This window comes from Oncorhynchus kisutch, linkage group LG27 (genome assembly GCF_002021735.2).
Source record: "Oncorhynchus kisutch isolate 150728-3 linkage group LG27, Okis_V2, whole genome shotgun sequence".
NCBI lineage: Eukaryota > Metazoa > Chordata > Actinopteri > Salmoniformes > Salmonidae > Oncorhynchus > Oncorhynchus kisutch.
The window spans coordinates 6,821,855-6,843,709 of record NC_034200.2 but is presented as its reverse complement, the minus strand read 5'-3'; the positions used below and the strand labels follow the sequence as shown (position 1 = coordinate 6,843,709).

Sequence of the window (21,855 nt, the reverse complement as noted above, 5' to 3'; positions counted from 1 at the left end):
GCAAGTCTGATAAAGGATTTTATTTTTATTATATTTAATACTGAACAAAAATATCAATGCAATATGCAACAATTTCAACAGTTCATATAAAGAAATCAGTCAATTGAAATTAAGTCAAGTAGGCCTTAATCTATGGATTTCACATGACTGGGAATACCCATATGTATCTGTTGGTCACAGATATCTTCCAAAAATAGGTAGGGGCGTGGATCAGAAAACCAGTCAGTATCTGGTGTGACCATTTGCCTCATGCAGCGCGACACATCTTCACAGAGTTGATCAGGCTGTTGATTGTGGAATGTTGTCCCACTCCTCTTCAATGGCTGTGTGAAGTTGCTGGATATTGGCGGGAACTGGAACCCGCTGTGTACGTGTCGATCCAGAGTATCCCAAACATGCTCAATGGGGGTGACATGAGTATGCAGGCCATGGAAGAACTGGGACATTTTCAGCTTCCAGGAATTGTGTTCAGATCCTTGCAACATGCAGCTGTGCATTATCATGCTGAAACATGAGGCGGTGGTTGAATCGCACAATGGGCATCAGGATCTCATGGTATCTCTGCATTCAAATTGCCATCGATAAAATATAATTGTGTTCGTTGTCAATAATCCCACTGCCACCATGGGGCACTCTGTTAACAACGTTGACATCAGCAAACCGCTCACCCACACACGTTGTGGTATCCCGGAGGTCTACCCCAGGGGTTGGTGATAGAGGGGAGGTACGTGCCGTGACGTTGGCTCCCTCTGCTGTGAGTATCCGGGGTGGGCACCACGACACTGATGCCACCAATTAGGGGAGAGTGCCAACCAGTCGTGCAGGCCATATAAAGGGAGCACCGTGGGAGAGAAAATGAGAGGCAGGGAGTGGACCAACAGTTGGGAACGGAGCACAGAACCGAATACGAGGAGGCGGCCCAGATGAAGGACCGAGCCAACTAAGTTTAGTTGTTACATTTATTTTATGTTGACCAGTAAAGGTGTTTTCTAGAACCTCCCTGTCTCTGTCCGTTTGTGTGCTCAAACCCAACACCCCATGGTTTACCACAACGTGGTCTGCACTTGTTGGACGTACTAACATCTCTAAAACGACATTGGAGGCGGTTTTTGGTAGAGAAATTAACATTAAATTCAAACTTGAGACATTGTGTTGTGTGACAAGACTGCACATTTTAGAGTGGCCTTTTGTCCCCAGCACAAGTTGCAACTGTGTAATGATCATGCTTCTTGATATGCCAAACCTATCAGGTGGCTGGATTATCTTGGCAAAGGAGAAATGCTCACTAACAGGGATGAAAACAAATTAGTGCACAGAATTTGAGAGAAATAAGCTTTGTGTGTGAATGGAACATTTCAGTGATCTTTTATTTCAGCTCATGAAACCAACACTTCACATGTATATATATATATATATATATTTTGGTGTATTTATTATAGCAGTAATAAACATGTTACTTGATCTAATGTCTCATCAACCTTGGAATTCACAAGGCACTTCCTGGTTGCTCTGCAGTTGCTATGCTGCACGGGTTGGAAGTGGATTTCCTCATATGCAACTTCAGTCAATCTGGATACATCCCAAATGGCACCCTATTCCCTATATAGTCCACTACTTTTGACCAGAGCCTTATGGGTCCTGGTCAAAAGTAGCACACTATAAAAGGAATAGGGTGCCAGTTGGGGCACACACTGTCATTGTTAAATGCCAACTCCTCCCAGGCTTGGAAAACGGTCTTCAGAGATTAACATTTTGAAAACATTTAAATACAATTCTTTAAACAGCATGTACAGTACTTACAATGTAACACAGAAAAAAGGCCACCTTGAGCCTTATTGCTACAATCACTACTATGATAGATGGTTGTTCATGTGTTGAATGATGACTGACACACAGATGAACAGTTAACTTGCTGCTTCTCAAAGAGTTAAAAGGTAGAGAGCAAGTATATTTGTTTGTGTGTCATTTCTTAGAATCTCATATCCTCTAAGTCTGATAAGGGTGCTCCTCTCGCTCGCATCCCAAATGGCACTCTATCTCCTATATAGTACCCTATTTTTGACCAGATGGGCCCTTTCCTGTGCTTATGGTTCCTTCAGAGAGTTGATGTGGGCACAGAGTTTGAGGGCGGGTCCTAGTTTGATGTTCATCGCTGTCATCAGGTGGTCCTCTGTCAGCAATAGGAGGGCCTGGCCATCAATCTCTTGGGAACGGAACTCCTCTGATATGTCCCGCCCACCTAAAGGGGTGGGAGAATGAAGAGAGTGGGGGGGGGGAGAGGAACAGGAAGGTGGAAAGAGAGGAGTTTAGGGCCAGGAGATGTGGCCTGAGCAGGAAAAACAACTGGCCCCAGTGATATTGTATAAGATATACTGTATATAAACTCAGCAAAAAAAGAAACGCCCCTTTTTCAGGACCCAGTCTTTCAAAGACACGGATCTTCATTGTAAAGGATTTAAACACTGTTTCCCATGCTTGTTCAATGAACCATAAACAATTAACATGCACCTGTGGAACTGTAGTTAAGACACTAACAGCTTACAGATGGTAGGCAATTAAGGTCACAGTTATGAGAATTTAGGACACTAAAGAGGCCTTTCTACTGACTCTGAAAAACACCAAAAGAAAGATGCCCAGGGTCCCTGCTCATCTGCGTGAACGTGCCTTAGGCATGCTGCAAGGAGGCATGAGGACTGCAGATGTGGCCAGGGCAATACATTACAATGTCCGTACTGTGAGACGCCTAAGACAGCGCTACAGGGAGACAGGACGGACAGCTGATCGTCCTCGAAGTGGCAGACCACGTGTAACAACACCTGCACAGGATCGGTACATCCGAACATCACACCTGCGGGATAGGTACAGGATGGCAACAACTGCCAGAGTTACACCAGGAACGCTCAGACTGTCCGCAATAGGCTGAGAGAGGCTAGACTGAGGGCTTGTAGGCCTGTTGTAAGACAGGTCCTCACCAGACATCACAGGCAACAACGTCGCCTATGGGCACAATTTCACCGTCGCTGGATCAAACAGGACTGGCAAAAAGTGCTCTTCACTGAGGAGTTGCAATTTTGTCTCACCGGGGTGATGGTCAGATTTGCGTTTAAAGTCTAAGAAATGAGCGTTACACAGAGTCCTGTACTCTGGAGCAAGATCGATTTGGAGGTGGAGGGTCTGGGGTGGTATGTCACAGCATCTCGGGCTGAGCTTGGTGTCATTGCGGGAAATCTCAATGCTGTGCGTTACAGGGAAGACATCCTCCTCCCTCATGTGGTACACTTCCTGCAAGCTCATCCTGACATGACCTTCCAGCAAGACAATGCCACCAGCCATACTGCTCGTTCTGTGCGTGATTTCCTGCAAGACAGGAATGTCAGTGTTCTGCCATGGCCAGCGAAGGGCCCGGATCTCAATCCCATTGAGCACCTCTGGGACCTGTTGGATCGGAGGTTGAGGGCGAGGGCCATTTCCCCCCCCCAGAAATGTCCGGGAACTTGCAGATGCCTTGGTAGAAGAGTGGGGAAACAGCTCACAGCAAGAACTGGCAAATCTGGTACAGTCCATGAGGAGAAGATGCACTGCAGTACTTAATGCAGCTGGTGGCCACACCAGATACTGACTGTTACTTTTGATTTTGACCCCCCCCCCCCTTTGTTCAGTGACATATTATTCCATTTCTGTTAGTCACATGTCTGTGGAACTTGTTCAGTTTATGTCTAAGTTATTGAATCTTATGTTCATACAAATATTTACACATGTTAAGTTTGCTGACAATAAACACAGTTTACAGTGAGAGGACAATTCTTTTTTGCTGAGTTTACATCCATTACAGTATTGGTTACAGCAGCTTTAAGTCCCATGGTAGGACATATTCATGATACCTGGTAGAGAGTTGATGTAGGAGCAGACTTGACCCACGCTCCACTGTGTTGGATTGTCACTATATTCTTGTCCTCCTGTGGTCTGTTCACCAGAGGATATGAATGCGTCTTTCCTCTGTCTTCCCTGCTCCCTCTCTCTCTCCTGCACCCTCTCCCTCTCTTCCTGCCGGCGCAGCCTGGTGATCATGGGGACAAGGGGCTCATCCTCAGCCTCCTCTTCCCCCCTCAATGTTCTCTGGGTCTCTTCAGAGCCGTACGGCCCCTGCAGTGGAACAACCAACATGACTACAATCAGACATTTACCTATGGAATATTCTGAGTGATAACAGTTTGGGGTTTCATACTGTAAGTAGGCCAGAGAATTGCAAAGTTGTTAATATCAATTCTGTCTGATTGACCTAACCTGGTTTCAGATTTGTTGTCCCCCATGATGAAATTGGGGAGGGGACTGTAGACTGTCTCTGTTAGTCACACGCAATATCTCAAACAGCACTGGCCCGAATTTAACAACTTGGGTGAATGATGCGTCTTGCCATAGAGATCCGGCAGTGACAAAATTGATTGTCCTAAGACAGGAGCTATAGTTATTAACAGAAATGTTAAGGCAGGGCGCTTCATCATTCGTGGAGGAAGACACGTTTACTGTTGCCTGGTTTGTGTTGTTTTGCAAACTGTCTTGTCGTGATTGGCATTGACCATAGGATAGTTAGCTAGATATGTTAAATCTGGGACCAGGCTATGACATCTGACCTGTCTGAGGAGGAAGTGTTCTCTGGTGCCCCCGTTGACCCTCCCCGAGGGACGTCCTCTACGGCCCATCGGCCTGTGGCCCCAACGACTGGCCTTGTCCACCTTCAACACGCTCAGACGCTTTGTACAGCTCACATTGAACCTGACAGGAGTGGGGAGGGGACAGAGAGAGAGAGAGCGAGAGAGGTGTAGATAAAAAAGTTTCTGGAGTTTAGCCATTCAGGGGAGATATTCCACAGAACACCATAATGTTCAAAACATCCCAGTTGTGGTGTCTAGATTCCCCTGGATCCTGGAAGAGAACATTTACACATGGCTTTTGACTACAAGTCAGCTTGAGGAGCTTAATCTGGCTCGGGAATAATGTTCCAAAATTCAGATTTTTCAAGAAATACAGGTTCTTGGAATCAGGAGTGAATAACCAGGAACTACAGGAATCTTCCTACTGGGATATCTGGAAACCCCAGAAATGTTGCAACCCTACAGGACTCACCTCTTGACACAGGTCATGGAGCAGAATCGTTTGGATCGGAGGAAGGTGTGAACGTAGCCCCTCTTCCCACAGAACTCACACTGCAGCACATCTACCAAGCTCTCAGCAGCAGGTTCTATAGTACAGCAGGAGATGACAAGCTGTTAGACAGACACACAGACAGATGGACGGACACACAGACACACCGGAACTGACCGTCCTGGGTGGGGGTATCATCCATGTCTGAGTCATTGTCTGGCTGCTCAGCATCCATCAGGCTCTCCTCTGGCACTCGATCCCCATTGGTTCTCAATTCTATAGCTGAATCCTTATTGGTTCTCATCTCAGGTGTTGGATCCCCATTGGTTCTCACCTCCCGGGCTTCAGGAAGCGTGGCCTGCTGGTCCGCCCCCAAAGAGGAACGGCCCATCTGAAGCAGGAACACACCACTGTATCACATACAGTACACAACATATACCACCATAGAGGGCTGAACATAATGGTAACTAATCAACTACCAGTGGGAGACTGCTTATTCAAGAGGACATTTTGTATTTGGGAGGTTGTTGGTTCTTGATGCAGTGCTCTCACAGTGAGGGAGGTGTGACTGGGACTAAGCTACTCTCCCAGCTAGCACATTTGGTTTCTTGGAAGATGTGGGAACGTACGTTTTTGGTTTCTCATTGTTTCCGGGAATGAAGCCATACGTTTCTTGACCTGTAAAACTGAACATTTTTTAAACGTTCTGACACTGGAAATGTAAACTTGTTGGTTGCAGAGGTTCTGAGAATTTTTTATTTAGCTAGGCAAGTCAGTTAAGAACAAATTCTTATTTTCAATGACGGCCTAGGGGGTTAACTGCCTGTTCAGGGGCAGAACAGGCAGGCCTATGTGAGGCCTATGTGAGGCGACCCCAAATCCCGAGTTTTAGCTCGATAGGTCATTCGGTGCCCGAGCAAGACCCTAATTGGTGCTGAAAATACACTTTTTTCCATGCCTTGCTACGGGGTCCTTGAATGAGCTACCGGACAGAAACATTGGGGTCCGTCTATGGGCCGAGCCGGTTTCAATGCACCTAGTCTTGAGTCTGAGACTTTTCTAAATGTCGTCATTTTCGTAATGGTCTAAATGAATTGAAGTCATTGCAAATGTACGAGGCTGTTTCTCGGTCCGAGAACCTTCTAGAGCCAAGTAACTCACCATCGACCTGAGGTCTAGAACAGGTTTCAAAAGTTTCAGAACTCTAGGTCTGACGGTTCTTTTTTAGCTCGAACAAAGGTAACTATTGCAGGCACGGTCTGTCTCTATGCACCCCAATATGTCCCTCCTTCCAAGCTGTGTGTGTGATTTAGTTTTTCTTTTAAATTTTATGGGAAAAATGACTGATTTACAGTTCATGGGGGTCCCCTAATCACACATATGAAGTTTTGAAAAGATCTGACCTTTTTAACCCTTCGAAACAGCCACTATGACACCATATAAGGCACTTCCGGTTGGCACAGGAAGCTATAAGTCAACTCATATCCTGATTGGGGTATGCCTTTACAGAATCCTGAGTTTTAAGTGTTTACGTTAAGAACTGACCGATTTACACAGAGTTGAATGCACTATTTATCACAAACTGTTGGTTGGGTATGGAAAAACACGTTTAGGGTGATTTGAACCACTTCCGGTTGCTTCAGGAAGCTTAGAATCGACACAGGTAGACCTCAGTGTCCTGATGGACTGTCATTGAAGACAGGTTCATAAGGCATTCATAACCCACATAGGCTTCAGGTTGACTTTAGAGGAGCAGGCAATGTATTCCTATGGGGAGAGATGTCATTGTAATCTGTGAGATCAAAAAACCCTGATTAACTGTTAAGGGTTAATGCCACACGGTCAAGGTTAGGCTTGGCACAGATCGGGAGGACCTCAGGAACGTACTGTCGAATTGTGCTTCTCACCCTAACGATTCTCTCACTGTCACCCAAAAGCAAATGACATTTAGGACCAGGCTTAATTTTGGGCCTACTTTTTTCACGGTCGCTGCACTCAGAGCGAGCTACGGTCAAGCGGGGCATCTCGTTGAACTCGGCACGGCCTAGAGAATATGGAAATGCCATTGCAGGCTCTGTGTGTCTTTAAGCACCGCACTTTGTCACTCCATCCTTGCTGTGTGTGTGTGTGTGTGTGTGTGTGTGTGTGTGTGTGTGAGAGAGAGCTTTTCTTTGACATCTGTTGGGAGAAATGACTGACTTACAGTTCATGGGGGTTGCTTAATCACACATGAAGTTTTGAAAAGATCTGACCTTTTTAACCCTTCGAAACAGCACCTATGACACCATTTTAAGGCACTTCCGGTTTACACAGGAAGCTGACAGTGAACACATATCCTCCTTGGGGTAGGCACTTATAAGATTCTTGAGTTTTAAGTATTTACGTTAAGAACTGACTTATTTACGGAGGGTTTAGTGAGTGTGTGTTATTTCAGAAAATCACAGAAATCTCGCAGAGCCCCGAAGCACACTTTAAAAAGATTCGTATGAACACGCTGCAACTGGATCTGTAACTGTTTTAAAAAATATATATTTTTGAACATCACCAATTTGACATTGTACGATTTCTCCTAAATGACGATAGATAAATGGCTGGTTCTTTTTTACTGACACCGTAGGTTCCTTTACTTTGACGTGAAGCGGAAAAATTATTGCTCTATTTTCATTTTGGACCTTTAATCCCAGAAAAATGGCCATAACTCAAAACCTGTTGAGGCCTAGACGCCATCTTGTTCGGGGCCAACTGCCCATTATGCCAAACCTATGCTCACCAAGTTTCTATGCTCACCGTCCGCAAATTTTACAAACGTTTTCGGACGTCTAGTAAGGGCCATTTGCAATGTAGTCTTTCTTACTAACCATATGGCAAATGTCAAAATGTTCACTTAAGGTATGAAAGTATAGGGGTATACTGAATTCTAACAATTTGGATGCAATTTCTATGGCTTCCACAGGGTGTCAGATGTCCAAGGTTTCAGGCTTGTAACTTCCAAAACGAATAAGAAATATGAGTTTTAGTACAGGGACACAGTCTTGGAAATTCATGTATGAACGCGTGATGAAGACAGAAGACCTGCTAAAATCCTATTCCTATTGAATATACTTCTTTCCGTAAGAAATAATATAGTTTGATTACATTTTAGGGTATCTGAGTAGTAAATAGAAACATATTTTGACTTGTTGAAAAAGTTAGAGGTAGATTTTTGGATTCATTTCTTTGCATGTTGAACGAGTGGATTACTCAAATCGATGGTGCCAACTAAACTGACTTTTTGGGTTGTAAAGAAGGATTTTATCTAACAAAACGACACGTTATAGCTGGGACCCTTTGGATGACAAATCAAAGGAAGATTTTCAAAAACTAAGTGAATATTTCATTGCTATTTGTGAATTTATGAAACCTGTGCCAGTGGAAAAATATTTTTATGTGGGATGCCGTCCTCAAACAATCGCATGGCATGCTTTCACTGTAATGGCTACTGTAAATCCAAAAGTGCAGTTAGATTTACAAGAATTTAAGCTTTGAACTGTTATAAGACACTTGTATGTACCTAAAATGTTTAATATCCATAATTTTTATGATTATTTATTTATTTGAATTGCACGCCCTCCGCTACCGGGATGCCTAGACCTAAAGTTTTTAAATAACATTCTTAGAACGTTACTCAAGTTCTTGTGGTTTTTATGGAAAATGTTCTTACCATTCTCAGAACAATTTGAGAACATGCAAAATAACCAAAAGGACAACCACACTCTCACCAAGCTCTAAGAAACAAATGGTTCTCAGAACCTTATGTGCTAGCTGGGCTGTCGCAGGGCCGACTCCAGGCATAAGTGACATAAGCGGCCACTAGGGGGCCCTACTCCAAAAAACGGTACTCAGTCGAACTTTAAAACGTACAGTGGAGAGAAAAGATTTGGTTGGGCCCCCCCAACCAAATCTTGCTTAGGTCCCCCAAAAGGCTAGAGCTGACACTGGCCTCAGTGCCTTTGGTGACAATTAACGAGACCAGTACCTGTGTACACTGTGGAGCTTGGTTAACACACCCACCAGTGGACATATCGGGAGGAACGGCTGCAGGGCCTCTCTGACGACGAACCCCTCTATGATGTGAGTGAGGATGAGAGGTCTAGCTCTCTCAGGGCTCCCTGGTAGGGTGGCTGAGGGGGATTGGCCGGGGCTTCTTACCGCGGCCGAGGGCAGGAGTGGAGGAGGGGAGCAGCTGGTGTAAGAGGGGTCTTGAGACGAGTGGGTAACAGAGCGGCTGGGCGGAGGGACGCAGGGGAAATCCAACCTGCCTGGAGGATGGAGCCGAGCAAAGAAAGAGGCAGTTACTGTATGTTAGTGTGCTTTATCGATTTAGTATAAAAATAGTGCAAACGGTAATGTTAAGTAATGAAGAAAAAAAAGTAAATGCTATTGTGCCGTGTACCTGTGCAGTTCTCTGTAATGGCGAGCTGTATGTCTTTACAGAGTCTGTCTGAACAAGCCAATGGAGAGAGTGTGGGTGGAGGGGTCGTCCTCTCCGCTCTCATCTCCTCTCTCCTCTCTGGGGTCTGGGTGCGTAGGGTGCCTGGAAGCATCTTCAGGTCCACAGCTACAGTCTGGGGTGGGGAGAGATTCTGGAACGTCTGGGGGGGGTGATGGTTCTGAAAAGGCATCTGGACCGGCGCCTCTGCCACAGGCAGCTCCTCCGACACCTGAACCCCAGTGGACTGCACTGCCAAGGCCTGGACTGAGCGCAGGGACAACCTCTGGAGGGAGGCTGGTGGAGACTGGACCAGCCTGGGGAGAGACGCCTGGGAGATGGGGCCAAGACGCAGGGTAGGGGGCTTGGGCTGGCGGTGGAGCTGGGGCTGGAGCAGGCTGGGACACAGAAGAGGTGGAGGGGCTGATGAGGATACTACCACTGTCTGCTGGGGAGGGGGTGGGGTGGGCAGCTCACAGGAAGAGGAGAGGACTGGAAGGCCATCGCCAGGCTGGGATTGGACAGTGGTGGTGGTGTGGGTGGGAGTGGCCAGGGGCTGGAGGGTAAGAGGGAAGAGAGAGGGGGAAGTGTCTTGGGGTGCGAGGCTCAGTGCGATAGGGTGCAGCTGCCGATGGGATCCTGCTGTGGTCTGCTGGATGATGAGCTGGTGGGGTGCCCCCTTATGGCTCGGAGGACAGTGCAGCTGGTGCCTGACCACAGCATGGGACTGGACAGGAGTGTACGACGCTGAAATAGAATCACATTATTACACCTGAAGGTGGTCTAAACCTGCACTAGGTTGGAACAGAATGTACAACACTGGAGTTGAAATAAAACCATGTTAACAGACTTAAGTGATTGAGACATTGATGTGTGTTGTAAAACTCCTCTGGGCTGGAACAAAAGCCTACCTCAGGATCAGTATTATTTAAGAACACTGATATGAACCAACAGAGCACAAAAGATGAGACCATGCCATGGTGACTGACTTACCAGGCGCGATAAGCTGGTTTGCTGATGTTAGCCTGGTGATGTCAGCCAGCCGAGGCTTAGCTCCAGAGGCTTCTGTGGAGGGGTCAGATTGCTGACTGGACCTCAGGGGACAGATGGACATCTTGGGCAGAGAGGAGACCAGCGTCTGGGGCTGGGTGGAGAATGGCTTCAACAGGACACTCTGGGCAGTGGCCAAAGCCCCTGGGAGATGGGCCTGCACAGCAAGGCTGTGGGCCTGAGAGAGGAGAGGACATGCAGTATTATTATAGATGTAAATCTAACATCTCTTAGAAAGTGCTTGATATCAAAAAATATAATGTGGATATCATGTTGTGTCCCACAGGGTTCCATACTGGGGCACTACTGTATATACCTGATATATATTTAGGTAATTGCAACTTGATCATGTCGAGCAATGACATACCAAGTCAAGTCAGATACACTCCACTTAGCATACCTCCACATACCTTTATCCAAAGCGACCTGTGCATAGGCTTTTTTTGTATAAAAATGATTTGTCCTCCAGGGATATAAATAACATGTCAGCAGGAGTTTGCTGTCCTCTGATGACAACATAGTTAGCTTGTCAGGTATGTAAAACCTGGCAATGCTTAACCTTTCACCTTTGACCTTTGCCCCTGGTGGAGGTTGCTGACCTGTGAAGTGGAGAGTTGAGAGGAGCTGCAGCAGACAGAAGGCAGGTCAGACTGGACTGCTGCCACCGTGGCCGCAGGGGTCAGAATCAACTTACAGAGACAGAAGAGAGAAAAGAGAGTGACAGAAGAGGGAGAAGACAGAGAAGCAAGAGAAAAGATAAGTAGAAAAGTTAATGGAAAACATCAATGGAAAAGGAGACAGAGAACTTGGCATGCTTACTTATTTTTTACTTCATGATCTTTGGGCAAGGAGATAGTTTATCATACGCTACAAAGCTGTTACAACAAGAGATAGAAGGTAGGTACCATCTGGGTGCGAAGGTACATCTGGGCTTGGTTACAGGAAGCAGAGCAATTCCCCAGGAGCATGGCCTGCTGGGTAATCGTGCCTGTGGTGGAGCTGGAACTCTGAGAATGACCAATCAGCTGGCCTGTTACTGGAGAGGCTGGGAGGGTGATCTGGAGACAGACAGAATTGCAGTGGTCTTAACAGGCATTGGTAGTCTTGGTAGTCTTGATACCAGAGTGCTAAACTTACAGAGGTACCAGTTGACTGGGGCACCGTGTTGTTGGCAGCAGAGGGTAAGGAGGGGGACTGTCTGCTACTGTAAGGCTGTTGCAGCGCAGCTGTCTGCAGGATGATGTGTTGCTGCTGGGCCGCGTACATCTGCTGCAGGTACTGAGCTGCCATGGTCTGGGGCCTGCTGTGGATGGCCTGCTGGATCACCTAGAGAGAGAGAGAGACAGCAGAGAAACAATAGTCATATTGTGTAGCTGGGAATGGTTCGGTAACTACTACACTCACCAGAGCTGATGACTCATGTTAGCTCCCAGAACTAATGCCTCAGATTTAGCGCAGCACGTGCATGATCAGGGTTGATACCAGAAATGCTCGTTCTGGGAACGAAGCCATACGTTTTCTGACTGGTAAAACGTAATATTTTTTTAACGTTTCTGAGAACCTTGTTCTGGGAACATACATTTTTAGGTTGCAGGGAGGTTCTGAGAATGTTCTCCTGGGAGGTTTTTATTAATGTTCTGAGAATATAAATGATATGATTTGAAGGTAATTAAATAACGTTCTGAGAATATGTTTCAATAAGACTTCCACTAACACTGCTAGCTTAGTTTGGGTTAACAGTTTAGAAGCACATATAGGACACATGGAAATTCACTTACTTAGGCATTAATCATGTAAACACATTTATTTTTTATCGTGGCACGGCGTCAGTGAGATTCTAACGTATTACCTTCTGTTCTCGATCTATGGAATTAGTCCACTGAGCCACCAGGATGGAGCTAGCATTAGAGGTCTTTACGGATTCACCTGTACCCGAATACCCGAGACCTGAGCAGGTTCAGATCCAGAATTCGAAATAATGTCATGCGTCTGGGTCGGATCTGATATGATTGTCACGGGTGTGTAATTTTAACTGACCTTTCCGGTAGGAACAGTACAGATCCTAACGCGACAGCTGCAATAGAGAAAGAAATTGTATAATTTATGCTGCTGCTCGTGCTTTTCACGAGAGTGGAGCGTGGCGCTTGTAGCTTGTTGTTGGCCAATCATAAATCATCATAGCGGCAATAGGTTAAATTAGGAGATATCTAATCCTCCCTGCTCCATGTGTCACTCGCTCACAGTATGGCCCCACCCCAGCCTGCTTTTGAGCGGCACCTCTCTCTCCCTCCTCTCACGCTTTATCAGCTCCGGCAAATAAAGTAGTTTAAAAAATGACTGCTGCTTCCCTCACTCGGATCTGACCGGTCTGGATTCAACCAGGTCTATACGGAATGGGATTAGTTGTTCTTGGGTCCATTCGGAACGGGTCTCTATATTTAAAACGTGTATTTAAGCTTAAATGTATCGAGTCCGGATTGGGAAAGAGCCAGTGTCCAGTTTGGAACTGGTGCAACTTTTTGGACCTGTGAAGACCTCTAGCTAGCATGTCATTTTTTCTCCGACATAGCTGTTAATTTTAGTCTATTCAAACAGACCCCATTTCAAAATAAACAAACACTCATTAAGATCAGGTGTGGCAAATGAGTTGGCGTGGCCAACACATCTGAACACATTTAACAAGAGAGAGGATAGAGAGTTTGACGCTGAGAACAGTGTTTATGCTTTTAAAACATTAGAACGTTCTTTGAACATTAATGTTTTCTTGTCATTTTAATGTAAAGTTGGTGAGGGAGATAAGTCTCCAACTTCAGAGATTTTTGCAATTCATTCCAGTCGCAGGCAGCAGAGAACTGGAAGGAAAGGCGGCCAAATGAGGTTTTGGCTTTAGGGATGATCAGCGAGATACACCTGCTGGAGCGCGTGCTACGGGTGGGTTTTGCCATCGTGACCAGTGAACGGAGATAAGATAGCTTTACCTAGCATAGACTTGTAGATGACCTAGAGCCAGCGGGTCTGGCGACGAACATGTAGCGAGGGCCAGCCGACTAGAGCATACAGGCCACAGTGGTGGGTGGTATTCCCAGTGGGTCAAATAGTTAATGAAATGGTTACTCGGACTATCTGCATTGACCCTACATGAACACTCACAAGACTATATACAGTATACACATTATATACATACTCACACACACTACACTGACACTCACACATACAGTACGTATGCACACAGACAGGCATAACACACACAAACATTCACACATCATATGCTGCTGCTACTCTGTTATTTCTTCTTACTCTTACTATTATCTATCCTGATGCCTAGTCACTTTACTCTGCCTTTATGTACAGTTGAAGTCAGAAGTTATCATACACCTTAGCCAAATACATTTAAACATAGTTTTTCACAATTCCTGACATTTAATCCTAGTAAAAATTCCCTGTCTTAGGTCAGTTAGGATCACCACTTTATTTTAAGAATGTGAAATGTCAGAATAATAGAGAGAAGGATTTATTTAAGCTTTAATTTCTTTCATTACATTCCCAGTGGGTCAGAAGTTTACATCCACTCAATTAGTATTTGGTAGCATTGCCTTTAAAAATAGTTTAACTTGGGTTAAACGTTTTGGGTAGCCTTCCACAAGCTTCCCACAATAAGTTTGACCCACTCCTCCTGACAAAGCTGTGTAACGGAGTCAGGTTTGAAGGCCTCCTTGCTCGCACATGCTTTTTCAGTTCTGCCCACAAATTTTCTATAGGATTGAGGTCAGGGCTTTGTGATGGCCACTCCAATACCTTAACTTTGTTGTCCTTAAGCCGTTTTGCCACAACTTTGGAAGTACACTTGGGGTCATTGTCCATTCGGAAGACCCATTTGCGACCAAGCTTTAACTTGGTCGCAAACTTCTGACTGATGTCTTGAGATGTTGCTTCAATATATCCACATACATTTCCTGCCCCTATTTTGTGAAGTGCACCAGTCCCTCCTGCAGCAAAGCACACCCACAACAAGAAGTGTGGCTTCTTCCTTGCTGAGCGGAAGAAGGTTAACCTTTCAGGTTATGTTGATATAGGACTTGTTTTACTGTGGATATAGATAATTTTGTACCTGTTTCCTCCAGCATCTTCACAATGTTGTTCTGGGTTCTGATTTGCACTTTTCGCAACAAAGTATGTTCATCTCTAGGAGACAGAATGCGTCTCCTTCCTGAGTGGTATGACAGCTGTGTTGTCCCATGGTGTTTATACTTGCGTACTATTGTTTGTACAGATGAACGTGATACCTTCAGGCTTTTGGAAATTGCTCCCAAGGACGAACCAGACTTGTGGAGGTCTATATTTCTTTTTCTGAGGTCTTTTGATTTCTTTTGATTTTCCCATGATGTCAAGCAAAGAGACACTGAGTTTGAAGGTAGGCCTTGAAATACACCCACAGGTACCCCTCCAATTGACTCAAATTATGTAAATTAGCCTATCAGAAGCTTCTAAAGCCATGACATAATTTTCTGGAATTTTCCAAGCTGTTTAAAGGCACAGTCAACTTAGTGTATGTAAACTTCTGACCCACTGGAATTGTGAAACAGTGAATTATAAGTTAAATAATCTGTCTGTAAACAATTGTTGGAAAAATTACTTGTGCCATGCACACAGTAGATGTCCTAACCAACTTGCCAAAACTACTGTTTGTTAAACAAACAAAAATAATTATTGGTTGAAAAACGAGTTTTAATGACTCCTACAACTGTACATATCTACCACAAATACCTTGTACCCCTGCACATTGATCTGGTACTGGTACTCCTTGTATACATCTTCATTCTTGTTTTTTATTCCTCTTTCATTACTATTTATTACGTTTTTTTTTTTACTCCGCATCGTTGGGAAGGGCTCGTAAGCAAGCAATCCACGGTAAAGTCATTGTATTCAGCATTTGTGACAAATACAATTTGATTTGATTTTGAACATCGCCAACAAATGCGTCAGTTTATTTAAATGTGCAATTAAAAAGTATAGTGGCTAGGTGTCAGTTTAATTAAATGTGCAATTAAAAAGTATTGTGCCTAGGCCTATTTAATGAAACCCTAGTGCTGTTGACATAGGCAACAGATCACAACGGCCCAGTACATCACTGGGGCCAAGCTTCCTGCCATCCAGGACCTCTATATCAGGCGGTGTCAGAAGAAGGCCCTAAAAATTTCCGGAGCGCCAAGTCTAGGTCCAAGAGGCTTCTAAACAGCTTCTACCCCCAAGCCATAAGACTCCTGTTTGTCTAATCAAATGGCTACCCTTTTACACTCTGTTATTATCTATGCATAGTCACTTTAATAACTCTACCTTCATGTACATATTATCAATTATTTGTTACTTTTATTTCTTATTCTTATTTTTTTCTGTATTTTCTTTTAAGCTGCATTGTTGGTTAAGGGCTTGTAAGTAAGCATTTCACTGTTGTATTCGGGGCATGTGGCAAATACAATTTGATTTGATTTGATTTGACAAAGCAGGGAATCCCCAATTTCCCACTGAGCTCCTTTTTGGAAATGGCGAGTTCACTTTCTTATCCATGATGTTAGTGACCAACCGCGCTGTTCAGCGTTGGAGCCCAGCAGCTCACATCAGCAGGATGGGGGGCCTTTTCATTAGGAGGGACGTCTAACGTGGATCTCTAAAATAATGATTATGATCAATTACATTTCCTCAATTTATATATGTAAGACCTATAGGGACACCTACTGTATACATTTGGCAGCCATTTGGCAGCGAGACCCGTAATCATCTATGCACAATACAAGCGGCATGAAAGCCAAAACAACAAGGCACAGGTACTCACACGACCAACGGACATTGGAACAACAATTGACACCCCAATGGTAAAACAAAGGGCACATTTCTACAAATACAATCAGTGAGGAATTGGAACCATGTGTGCCATGGAACGAGCAGCAGTACTGGAGGGATCTGTGACATACAGTGTAAAACACAACACTTCATTTAGAGTAAACTGGACATACTTTGCTTAGTGCTGACGCTGTTAAACTTTCTCAGTGTAAGAAATTAACACCTGTAGTGATACAGTAAATCATTTTGGGGTGTTGTTTAAAAACTGTATGCTGTAAAGCCTAATTTGTCTTTTCTTTCCAAGGGAATTTTAGAGTTTACCATCCATGGCTGTAATACTTTGTGAGAGAGACATGGTTATTGAATTATTTCCTTATAAAGGCTTGTGGCTTTCACCAAGTGAGTACCAAGGTGAATGCTATCATTCAAATTCAATTCTGACAATACCTTACATACGGTATATCATAAGGCCTTACTTTGATGGCCTAGTTTTACCATAACCCAGTGATGTTAGGAAACTCCAGGTTTACAGGCCACATCAGGCCTGAAAGTCAAATTGTGTTGGATTGCAAAGTGATGTGTCTTTTTATCTAACATTCTACCCCTTGCCAGTTCTGCCATTTGCCAAATTGACTGGCCTTTCAGCAATCTCAACGTTTAATATGCAGTTCAATATGAGACATCATTAGGATATCCAAAGGTTTGACCCACCGCCTGCATTCAGAATGACTGTCAGGGTTAGGAAAGTTGATAAGAAGACAACCTAAACCATTTAACCTGGAAAAAACATTTCAGTAACAGGTGCTAACTGTTACTCTAACTAACTGATTTGATTAGTTTACAAAAATATATGTTATTTGTCTTAGTGTAGCATATGATTAATCAATCAATGTACATGTAAAAACACAGATATTAAAAACAATTATTTAAAAATCTACATGCAGTAGTGCATTCTGGGAAATATGATAATAATGGTGTGGTTTTGTTGGGCTGTTCTACTCTCCAAAGTGTAAAACAATAACTCTGGTTATTAACACCAACACTAGGGGGTTATTTTAGACCACTGAGTGTTAATTTCACTCTTACAGAGTGAATTTAACTTCTGAATCAACACTAGAAATGTTATACCAAAGAAATCAACACTGGCCAATTTGCTAAGTAGGTCCTTTTAGGGTTTGTGTGTTTTTCCTAAAGTAGCCTGTCTGGACTCCATCTCTTAATAAAAGAGGAGGGACAAATAATATAACTGAAATGAGCATGACAACATTTTACAAACATAGGCCTAAGCAAGTCATGATGATCAGCATATGTGTGAGGAATGACGACAGGTGGCAGGTTTGCATTTCTTTTCTCTCATTAATGGGATGCAATTGAAGCAAACTTGGCTCGATTGAATCTTGTAGGCTAATATTTCCCATATCATTATTTCTCTCTCTCATTATGGAGTCCTCTAGACACTTTGAACAACATGATCTTCATTGACACTGCCTTCTCACAAGAGAATGATCGCAGCAGGTCATAACGGTGTTGTTGTTTGTTGTTCTTATTGCACCAAATTGGCAAGCACATAATGTTGTAATGAAAAATATTTGTGTTGTTTTCAACTACCAATCAGCAACTGTAGTAAATCCGGCTGCATATTGAACTTCGAGATTGCCGAAAGGCCAGTCTCTTTGACAAATGACAGGAGTGGAAAGTAATGAAATGTTAACTAAAACTGAAACCCAGACTAGTGGCTTCATTATTTGGAGTTCAATACACACACATTGACACTGTCCCCTCTCTCACCTGAACCGCCTGGCTCTCTGTAGGGGCGGTGCCTAGAGAAGTGGGTGGGGCCTGACTGCTTGGGGGCGTGGTGCTGTCGGTTGTCGTCATGGCGATGACCACTGAAGCAGCGACGTTGTTGTTGGCAACCGTTGTAACTGCTTTGGTGTTAGAGGTGACAGTGACAGTAGCAGCAGTCCCATTGGTCTCACTCTCTCCTCCTCCCTCTGTCTTTTTAGGGCTCTGCCTGTCCATCATGCTGCTGGTAAAACTAAGCTGTATCACTGGGCCAACTAGAAAGGACACACAGAAAACACCTCTCTCTGTAGCCTAAACATATTTGTATATATTTGATGTGACATATGGGATGCTGGATGTATTTTTTGGAAAATAACATTGATATCTGGTGCCCTACATTATTCAGTAAAAAATAAATCCCACCTACATCCCTAAGATAATATTTGTTGGGACATAATTTTGCTGATAAATTGTCCCATCATAAAATAAATCTAATTATACATGCATCTGCCTATCTATAACAATGTCAATGACAAGTAAGTGCTGGGTGCGTTTGAATACGGGGCCAATACGGGGCCAATAGCACTGGCTCGAACGGATGTGATGGGTATTGCTTGACCGGACCAAGACAGCGCTTCTCGCGCGGCTATAAATCTGAAGGTTGATAGAAGTGAAGTTTCCATGCTCTGTGTGCACATTCTGCTTATGTCTTACAACTTTAAATCGAATAAAATTATTATATTTACATTTATACGGGACATTTGGGCAAACGGCGTCACAAAAAAGAAAATCCTTTAAAGATCTATAGATATGATGGCCCCCAAGCTATGTCCCTGGATCCTGGTCACTAGAGTAGGCTATTAGTCTTAGACATAAAGCATTCTTAGCAAAAGTGTCATATATTTTAATTAAGTTTAATAAGTCCCGAGCTGTATTAATTGCATGTGTATAGGACTACTTTACATTTCAACTGACCTATTACATTTATTGGAAGGTAATGGTCAGTAGGAAATAGCTAATCAGAAACCGGGGCTTGTACGCCTAAACAAGGAATTGTACTAAAATCAGGTCGAACTTATGTCGGCCTATTCATATTAAAGTTCTAATCAAGCAGTTGTTCGTTATGTTTTTTTTTTTCCATTTGATTTGCTGCGTTCTCAACGAAATCATTCAGTTTTGTTAATTTCTTTGTCATAATGGACGTGCATTTCTGTTTTTGAATTTCTCCCCATATGACCATGACATTTTCCAAGTTTTTCCATGTATGAAATTATCGAAATTCAATAGCTTATAGCCTAAAATAAATAGATCAGAAATGTATTTTTGATAAAGCCTCTGCGCTTGGGTGTCATGTTGATTAGTATAGCCTACTCATCAGGTTTATATGGCCTACACATAAAAATACTGGAAGAATCTGAAAAACAGGCTATATCAAACTACATTTATCCAGTATTTGAATTGTTGAATGAAATTGAAAGAAAATTACACAAACCTTCCAAATAAAGTGGCCTAGTTTGAAATAGGCTATTTTGTCCACATGTTTTACATGCAGCCTAATTTGTGTAAATAAAGTAGAGCCTACTTTAATTTGCTCATAACATTTTGGTAAAAAGGGACAATTTGAGACATAATAGATTGCTGATATTGATTCTGTTCCAATTCCTGGTGCTAAACTATTTCATTTTTAGACATGTATGTAGTTTTTGTGCAACACACCCCTAATGCTCAACCGAGAACATATTCCAAACCCTATAGCCACAACCATGCACTGACAAAAAGCAGACTGGTTAAATTTACACACATTTTCATTCAGCAATAGCAATGCATCAAATCCGTTATGCAATTTAAAATCTATGAACAATTGTCGTTGTCGTGTGCGGAATGCATCTAATTGGGCAATTCATGCGTTGGTCTACAGTCACCCCCTTTGGCCTTTTCTCGATGGATGTGCAGTGCTGGCAACTATAGGCTGCAGTAACCTAGCTATACGATCATTTATTTATTCATTATACTAAAACAAAATCGTATAATAATTATATTACGTTTGGGCATCATCCTCTATTTCCTCGGCCAATTCTATGGCCACCGATAAGAGCCTTATATATGCACCATGCACAATCGTTCACCTTTCATTAGCGTTACCTGGCTGGATTTGTTATTAGACCTGACCCATGGCGAAGTGACCGAACGAAAACCCACCGGTTCAGACTGTCACAATCACAGTCATGTTCTAATGCGTCAAGTCTGTAATGCCAAAATGGAGAGAAAAACAGACGGGCCGGACGGAATGAAAACCCAGACACAGCACCACTTGCAGCGCGGGAGGACCTTATACAGTAGAGCAAGAGGGGTTAGTGTGAACATTTATTTTTATAAAGCTAATTTCTCATTTTCAAGACTCAGTCAAGGATTTACTCAACATGCAACAAACAACAAATATCAAGTCAAGTTCAGGCTGTGTCACGAAACGCATTATAAAGGTAGCATTGTGGAGTCGGGTCCTATACCTACATAGCAATTATTTTACTGGCAGTAGATACTGTAATACTATCACCACTAGGGGGTCACAGGACTCGGGAAAAGAGACCCCATATATATATGCTGAGGACTGAGGAAAAGCTGGGGTCAGTTGAAATGTAAAGTAGTCCTAAACACATGCAATTAATACAGCTCGGGACTTATTAAACAAACTTCATTAAAATATATGACACTTTTGCTAAGAATACTTTATGACTAAGACAAATAGCCTACTCTAGTGACCAGGATCCAGGAACATCGCTTGGGGGCCATCATATCTATAGATCTTTAAAGGATTTTTTTGTGTGTGTGTGTGTGTGTGTTTTATTGTCACAGACACTGGATAGGTGCAGATCGGGGCAAATATGTTTTTACATATATAATTACCATACATAAATCATGATTAGGCTATGTTGATCAGACAGAGAAATGCTGGTATGTGTCATGCTCATGTGTTGTTTCTCAAATCAAAGGTTATTAGTTACATGCACCGAATACAACAGGTGTAGCCCTTACAGTGAAATGCTTACTTACGAGCCCCTAACCAACAATGCAGTTTAAAGAAAATACGGATAAGAATAAGAAATAAAAGTAACAAGTAATTAAAGAGCAGCAGTAAAATAACAACAGCGAGACTATATACAGGGTGGTACCATGCATACCATGTGCTCTCGATGGTGCAGCTGTAGAACCTTTTGAGGATTTTAGGAGCCATGCCAAATCTTTTCAGTCTCCTGAGAGGGAATAGGTTTAGTCGTGCCCTCTTCACGACTGTCTTGGTGTGCTTGGACCACGTTAGTTTGTTGGTGATGTGGACACCAGGGAACTTGAAGCTCTCAACCTGCTCCACTGCAGCCCCGTTGATGAGAACGGTTCTCTTTTTCCTGTAGTCCATAATCATCTCCTTTGTCTTCATCACGTTGTTGTCCTGGCACCACACGGCCATGTCTCTGACCTCTTCCCTAAAGACTGTTGTGTCATCGGCAAACATAATGATGGTGTTGGGGTCGTGCCTGGCCGTGCAGTCATGAGTGAACAGGGAGTACATGAGTGGA

General features: G+C 43.5%; 1 protein-coding gene across 10 annotated transcripts; it reads right to left on the bottom strand.

Annotated features, from left to right (window-relative positions):
- Positions 1-1,349: 1,349 nt before the first annotated feature.
- On the bottom strand, positions 1,350-20,551 carry LOC109871632 (polyhomeotic homolog 3 (Drosophila)). Of its 10 annotated transcripts, none has more exons than XM_031807295.1 (13): positions 20,426-20,551; positions 18,287-18,558; positions 11,798-11,986; positions 11,566-11,718; positions 11,227-11,349; positions 10,604-10,838; positions 9,575-10,357; positions 9,193-9,440; positions 5,320-5,533; positions 5,125-5,239; positions 4,632-4,773; positions 3,882-4,143; positions 1,350-2,239 (listed from the first exon to the last, which is right to left on the bottom strand). In XM_031807295.1, the coding sequence occupies exons 2-13, from the start codon at positions 18,521-18,523 to the stop codon at positions 2,085-2,087; spliced, it is 2,856 nt and encodes a 951-aa protein (XP_031663155.1). In that variant the 5' UTR covers positions 18,524-18,558; positions 20,426-20,551; the 3' UTR covers positions 1,350-2,084. The 10 variants fall into 10 exon arrangements, with proteins under 10 accessions (XP_031663155.1, XP_031663157.1, XP_020318140.1 ...); XM_031807297.1 differs by having other exon boundaries at positions 9,331-9,440; XM_020462551.2 differs by having other exon boundaries at positions 11,260-11,349.
- Between the last annotated feature and the right edge of the window lie 1,304 nt (positions 20,552-21,855).

What these genes read in the sequence shown, in the direction of transcription:
- LOC109871632 (XM_031807295.1), bottom strand. Translation starts at nt 18,523, where the DNA reads ATGATGGACAGGCAGAGCCCTAAAAAGACAGAGGGAGGAGGAGAGAGT. An exon ending in AAACCAGCTTATCGCGCCTG is followed by an intron (nt 10,358 to 10,603) that starts GTAAGTCAGTCA and finishes ATTCTATTTCAG; the next exon opens with CGTCGTACACTCCTGTCCAG. An exon ending in TGATACCCCCACCCAGGACG is followed by an intron (nt 5,240 to 5,319) that starts GTCAGTTCCGGT and finishes GCTGTACTATAG; the next exon opens with AACCTGCTGCTGAGAGCTTG.